Source organism: Apodemus sylvaticus, chromosome 10, assembly GCF_947179515.1.
Source record: "Apodemus sylvaticus chromosome 10, mApoSyl1.1, whole genome shotgun sequence".
Taxonomy (NCBI): Eukaryota; Metazoa; Chordata; class Mammalia; order Rodentia; family Muridae; genus Apodemus; species Apodemus sylvaticus.
In genome coordinates this window covers 67,903,673-67,910,701 of record NC_067481.1, presented here as the reverse complement: position 1 = coordinate 67,910,701, position 7,029 = coordinate 67,903,673, and the positions used below count along the sequence as shown (strand labels likewise).

General features: G+C 48.4%; 1 protein-coding gene across 4 annotated transcripts in view; it reads left to right on the top strand.

Moving 5' to 3' along the window:
* Positions 1-1,744: 1,744 nt before the first annotated feature.
* Positions 1,745-7,029, top strand: part of Gria1 (glutamate ionotropic receptor AMPA type subunit 1) — a 319,911-nt gene continuing 314,626 nt past the window's right edge. For all 4 annotated transcript variants that reach the window (XM_052195298.1, XM_052195297.1, XM_052195295.1 and 1 more), the window contains exons 1-2: positions 1,745-1,826; positions 4,790-4,927. In XM_052195298.1, coding sequence (XP_052051258.1) covers positions 1,745-1,826; positions 4,790-4,927 — 220 coding nt within the window. The remainder of the gene's footprint in view (positions 1,827-4,789; positions 4,928-7,029) is intronic.

The window sequence follows — 7,029 nt, the reverse complement described above, 5'->3', positions numbered from 1 at the left end:
TTGGTTCTTCCTACTGGGGAGCAAGTGGAGCTTGCTTTCCTGGCAAGTCTCTATGCTAGGTAAGCATGTATCCAGGACAGAGGGTCTACCCATAACAACTAAAACCTTTAAGTACACAAGCCCAGAGCCAATGAGATGGCTCAGCCCAGCAAAGACACCTGCTGCTAAGCAAGCTTGATGGCCTGGGTTCAATTCCTGATCCCACATGGGAGAAGAAGAAAAGCAAATCCCACAAGTTGTCCTCTCACCTCCACTCACGTGTCATGGCATTCACACACACACACAACCGCATACACATGCACTTAAAAATATAGCAACGATATTTAAAAGTTCAAGGCCTCACTGGGTGTCTTCATGAGTGACCATCCAGAACCATGGTCAGGTGGGAGGACAGATGGATGCCTCCAGGAAGATGCTTCCTAGACTGTAACCAGCCCCAGCTGTTATTGATGGCCGCCCCACAGCCCACACTACCATCCTGTGCACACATCTCTCTTGGGTAGCTCCGAGCCAGCTATAGTCCAGCAGGGTCCATGGGGACTCAGCTTCTCCTGGACACAAACAATCTGAGATATAAGTGAAGGCAGCCTGCATCCTCCGACTGGAATCAGCGCAAAATGACTCATGTAATTGCCCTGTGTGCGTACCCTGAATCTTTTTGTTCACCCACCCACATAACTCTGCTGTTATAGATTCCTGCACCCTGCAAGAAAAAAAAAGAGGGGGCTGGGGGCAAGTTCAAATACCTATGGTTTCAAAAAGGCCACCCGTGCCTCTCCAAAAGGTGCAAGGGACTGTTAGCATCCAGGTCCGAGCACAGACCAGTCACACTGAAGCTACTGTTGTATGTCTTTCTCACAGTCTTCCCTTTAAATTTCTGGAGAGGGATTTCTAGGGTCTCCCCCTGGGGAATTAGTTGTAGGAATAATTGGGCCAGTGGAGTGTGGAGGATATATCCAGCGCACCCGGTGCACTACTAGAGAAAGTGACCTAGATCAAGCAGCTGGTGAATCCAGGGCTATTGTGGGGACCCCCTGCCACCTACTGACTTGCAATTGAACCCGCATTCCTGGTGGCATCTTATCCCCTGGCAGGGGGAGGGGCTGAGAGAGAAGCAGAGGAAGGTGGGGGAGATGAAGGGGACAGTGGGTTGCCCCCTTTGGGGAAAAGCACCCTCCCCCTTCCCTCCTTCATCCCCTCCATCCTCTGCACCCACAGAAAAAAAGTGAGGTGAGGATGGAGAGGCAGGGGTGATGGGTTTGGGGGGAGACCAATGCAGGAACTCCGAGCTGGCTCCTGGGTATCAGCATAGAGAGCTGGCAGCCTGTGAGAGTGTGTGTGTGGAGAGAGAGAGAGAGAGAGAGAGAGAGAGAGAGAGAGAGAGAGAGAGAGAGAGAGAGAGAGAGAGAACGGGAGGGTGAGAGAGGCTGGCTGCTGAGAGGAGGAGAGCAGAGGGAGAGGGGGAGCGCTAGCTAGCACTCCAAGCATGAGGACGGGCTGCTCCCGGCTCAGGCTCAGTTAATCTGGCTGTCAGTCGGTGTTAACGCTGCAGTTTAACTGCTCGGCTCCCCTTCCAAGAGAAACACGAGAAACCTCACAGAAGGAAGGGAGGAAGGAAAGAAGCAAGCAAGGAACTGCAGGAAGAAAAGAGTCGGCAGAGCACCCAGAAGAATCAAAGGGAGGGGAGGGAAGACCAAATCTATGGTTGGACCAGGGCTTCTTTTTCGCCAATGTAAAAAGGAATATGCCGTACATCTTTGCCTTTTTCTGCACCGGTTTTCTAGGTGCGGTTGTGGGTGCCAATTTCCCCAACAATATCCAGATAGGTGAGTGAGAGGGGAGAAGCTGGGGAGGGACTTTGGGGACCTGGCCAGGATTTTTTTTCTTTTCTTTCTTTCTTTCTTTCTTTTTTTTTGAGGGGAGATTTTTTCCAACCCATTCTCAGTCGGAGCTGTTGTGCTTATCAGTCGAAAACCAGGAAGGGAGGAAGACTTGGGTCGGCAGTCTGGGAAAAGGGGTTTCATCCTCATCCGATGCTGCGAGGGGCACAGTAGAAGTGTTCTCTCCCGTGTGTGTGTGAGTGTGTGTGTGCGCGCACACACACAGGTGCACATACACCGCGCACTCCAAGCATCAAGCATGAGCGCCTGAAATGGAGGAGCCTCTCTGTTCCAGAGAGGGAAAAATATAATCAGACTGCGCTTGAAACAGGGTTCAGAGTGTTGAAGGAGTTAACTCCGGCTAGGTGGATGCTCTGGTTGATTTATATAAATATGCAAGGTGGGCGTATGTGTGTTGTGATTATATATTAACCGTTCATATGTAGCCTGAGTGATGGGGACGGCAGTGATGTCTGGCTGGGGGAGGGGAAAGAGACCCCCTCTTCGGGAAGGAGTGGTGGATGCTAGGTTGATTGCCTTTGCTGAGAAGTCCCAGGCCTTACTTGGTAGCCAGAGCTCTATGGACCCCCTGGCTATCTTCCTTTGCCCTTCTGCCATGCTGGGCTGTGTCCCCCATTCCCTGATCCTGGAACTTCCCAGCCTGCCTTTTCTCTCACCCTTTCCCCATCCTCTTGAGTGCTCTGTCCACAGACACTGACAGTAGTGCTCCAGCAAGATCTCACACACACACATACACACACACACACACACACACACACACACACGCAGGCTCTTTCCTCACCTCCCCCCTACACCCCCCCCCCCAGCAGCAGTCCTCATTCCTGGGCTCCATTCTCTCAGCCTGCAGGTGGGTTTCACCATGCTGCATGCCTCCCTGTCCCTCATTCCCCTTCATTCAGTGGCTGTACTTGTATTTCTGACGGAGCTGACAGGTATTGCTGTGCCTGTAACCATGGGGAAAAGCCAGACAAATGAGCAATATCAGCTTGGAAACAGGGCTTGGGGTCAGGATGACCAGCAGCTCAGCACTGTTTCTGCCCCAGCATCAACCAGGCTATTGTGTTTTGAGGCATCTTGGCAGACTTGCTTTCTGTGTCCTCACCACACCAGGGGTTAGCTTAGAAGGGAGAGTTCCATCTCCACTACGGTGGTGGTGGTGGTTTGTGAGAATGTTTGTGTTTCCAGGAGCAGGGAGTGGGGGGGGAGGGGAGGGGAGAACTGGGGATGGGGATATATACTGCACACATGTGCTTCTAATAGCCTCTTGGGGCCTTCCCAGCTTCCTGGCTCCTGGTACTGTTGGGGTAGCTGTGGAGAAACTTGCTTTGTTTCCTGACACCTGTTAAGCTGTATTCTGAAGTGTGTACATGTGCGTGAGCTCCTGCCTTACAGGCAAACTTCCTACCTCCGGGAGACACTTCTTGTGGCCCAGCCTGTAGCTGCTCCCTCCCACCTTCCACCTGTTCGCTTCCATTCACTCCAGAGAGAGCCAGGACCAGAGGAGCTGTGGGGTGTGGTCATCTGGAGGGAGAGAGGGGAGCATCCCAAGCAAGAGTAATTGTTTTAGCTTCTTGATTGTTTGTTTTTGCTTTTTAAGATGGGGGTGTTGTTAAGTGTGTATATAAGTCACATGTGCTGGCCTATAGCACTGTTATGCTCTCTTCTTATTTATTCTCTATATTTTGCCACTGGCTGTAATCTTTCATCAAGGAAACTAGGTTTCTGCAGGTATGTGTGTACGTCATCATTGTGGTGTTTCTGTGGGCACACCCACATTAGCCCACAAATCCCCGCAGGAATTTCATGTTCAGTCTTTGTCACTGTTGCTCTTTTTAAACACAAGGGAGACACATCAACCTATAGGACAAATGCTGAAATTATCACCTCCACGAGGTTGCTATCTATTCTACTCACATGATCTCTAACACCAAACATGTATCCACTGCCCAGGAAGTTACTGGTACATTACTGGAACTGCAGATTTCTGGCCAATCAGAGATAAACTTCTGTGCACACATTTGTTGTAGTTGGCCCCTAGAAACAGCTGCTTTCAATATATAGGAATGCATTTTAATTCATTTGCACATCCATACAATTGCAAAGAAAAGCCCTGTGTCCTTGTGTCTTGGAACAAAAGCCCTGGCGGGTACCATCCCTGTACTGTTCACTAAAAGATGTTGGCACATCTTGTCACTCCTAAGACCCCCACATCTGCAAAGCACAATGACAGCCCCTTATGTAACCAGACTGTCCTAGGTCTTTGGAAACATGAGCAATGAAAGGCAAAAACTAGAGTGCTCATAGAAAATAAACCTGGATGGCAATGGGCAAATTATAGCATCATAGCATGCAGGCCTGGCCAAGTCTCAAAGCAAACAAACAGTTAAGGTAGAAAAGCCTGAAGGGTCCCAGGCCTTGATTTCTAATACTTTGCAATACTTTTTTGTAACTAAAGGCTCTGTGAATGAGAAATGGGATCTGGATAAGAAAAGATAAATGCAGGGAGAATCTTTGTGTGTGTGTGTGTGTGTGTGTGTGTGTGTGTGTATGTGTGTGTGTAAACAGAGGCTCATGAATATCTTGTAGAAAAAAGTAAAGAAATAAACTCTACAGTCTCCCGTGTTCTCTGCTCTTTGCTGAGACAAGGGGCACATGGTCAAATGTTGGGGCAAAGCGATGGATGCTAGGGTCCCTGGCATAGAAGCTTATCCACGGAGTGTAAGCCCTGGCATCTAGCTGAGTCGGTTTGGATTCCTTACCAGTGAGAGCACGGCCCTAGGTCTGCGTTTGCATGGGAAAAGACTAGACTCTCTGGGATGGGCTTCTGAGCCACTGAGATCTGCCTCTACCTGAGACTCCTCACTACACTGCCTTTTCTTTCCTCACAGGGGGATTATTTCCAAACCAACAATCGCAGGAACATGCAGCTTTTAGGTTTGCCTTGTCACAACTCACGGAGCCCCCCAAGCTGCTTCCCCAGATCGATATTGTGAACATCAGCGACAGCTTTGAGATGACTTACCGATGTAAGTAACGGCTGCTATTTCTGACATGTCTTTCTGCGCTAGACCCATGATGGGAGGGCCCGTGGGTAGGTGTTGTTGTTGCAAAAATGACTCCAGTCGTCATTTGTCGTCGTGAGAGAAGGCCCTTCAAGGGAAATTTCCAGAGCCTTTGAAGTGATTCCCACTGTCTATATTTTAGGTCTTGCTGTGTTTCGCCATCAGCAGGTTTTAGATGCCAGCCTGGTGGGGTCTCCGGTTGACTGCATCTGGCCTGCTTCACTGGGGCCTCTCGGTTGAGAAAGTTTATACACAACTGCTGAGAGGGAGAAGGACTGGTCCTGAGTTGAGGACAACGTGGTTAACATGCCTCAGCCATTTCCTGTCAGCAAGTAGGAGAACGAAAGTGTGCCTGTATCTCCATAAGCACTGGTAGATGCAAAATGTGGCCTATATTGGCAAAGTAAATAATAATTACTGAAATGTGGTGGCTAGGTGGTTTCCAAAGAGGTGTGAAGTGACTGTCTGCGTAAGACAAGGCTGTAGGTTAAAGAGAGAAGGATCTGAGAAGGCTGCACAGTTTTAGCGATGCCCTTGGAGCTTAAAACAGAACGCCAAGGGAAAGCTGCAGCGGGGACATCTGGAGCAGCATCATAAGTGTGGTGGGCTAATTCCCTTAATAACAGGAACTAAACTGTAAATCTGGGTGCTGGGTTGTATAGCTGTCTCTCTGTGTCAGAGGAAAGGCTAAAAATTAATCAGTTGAGACAGTGTCGCTCTGGGGACTAAGCTCTGGTGGAACTGCATTGCAAGAAAGTGTAAGCGTCCGGAATGAGGGAGAACAACTATGGAACCCAAGCTGGACTGAGTCAGCACTGTAGGTTTCGTGAGCCACCATTGGCTCCGTGACCTCTGTGGAGCTACAAATGGTTGAAGGCATGGATGTGTTTTCCATCTCTCTTCCATTTTCCCTCATGAGAGCCTCTCAGTGACTGCTGCTGGTAAGACTTTGAAGTGTCCAAGTAAGAATTCAGAATTTCCTCTGCCTCTGAGATCATACATGGGATCATGCTGATATGAATTTCAGGAATTACAATTTACCAGAAGGTTTTGGTTAAATGCATCATGGCCATGGATGGTAGTGTTTGCTGTTATTCATTAATCGTTGCCTACAGACTATGTGGAACTAGCTGCTTTGAGGGATTATCTATTTTAGTCTTTGATATAGCTTTGTAGAAAACTGTTGTCATCCTCTTTGAGCCAAGAGTTTGAGGTAGGGTAGTTATGTAACCTTCACAAGGTCAGTCAGTAGAGAAGTTGACAGTGGTCTTGTATCTGCCTTTTACCCTCAAATCCATGTTTCTATTGACTATGATAAACAGATCTACCTATCCTTAGGACACCTTGACTACAGAGCCTGAAGTCATAGAGGGTGTTCTGGTGAGGCAGTGGCCTGATATAGCATTGAAAATCGTAAACTCCAATTTCATGCTGCAGTTGTGATCTTGCATGGGAGTGGTCCAATGGATAAAAAAAATCACTGCTCTACACTCTGGTAAAGTCATGGTTGAAGATCTTGTCTGATATGTTACTTGCAGTAGATTGATTGACCAAATACCTGACACGAGCAGCGTGATGTAGGAAGGGCTTATATTGACTCACAGGGTGAGGACACGGTCCATTCTGATGGGGAAGACTCAGTAACAGGAGCCTAAGGCTGTTTGCTCACACTTGAGCAGATTAGGAAGCAGAGAAGAGGACATGATAGGGTTCCACTGACTTTCTCTTTCTCCCTATTTATTCGAGTTACTACCCTGGTCCATGAATAGTGCTTCCTGCATTCACAGCAGGTCTTCCCCACACAGTGAATGCCCCCAGACATCCCCATAGGTATGCCTTACTAATGCCCTAAGTAGTATTTAAACCAGTTAACTTGTCAAAATCAAGAATCACACTTACTGCGTGGAAGTAAAAGAGCTAACATTGAAACTCTGTGTTGTAGGTCTGTGAAAACATCACAGCAAGAAATTGAGAACAACACAGAGCAGGTCTTTAGCTTTTGGATGACCTCTATTCCTTTTCCTGTGGCTTGGAGTAGATCTATGAGGGGAAGGATTAATGGAATA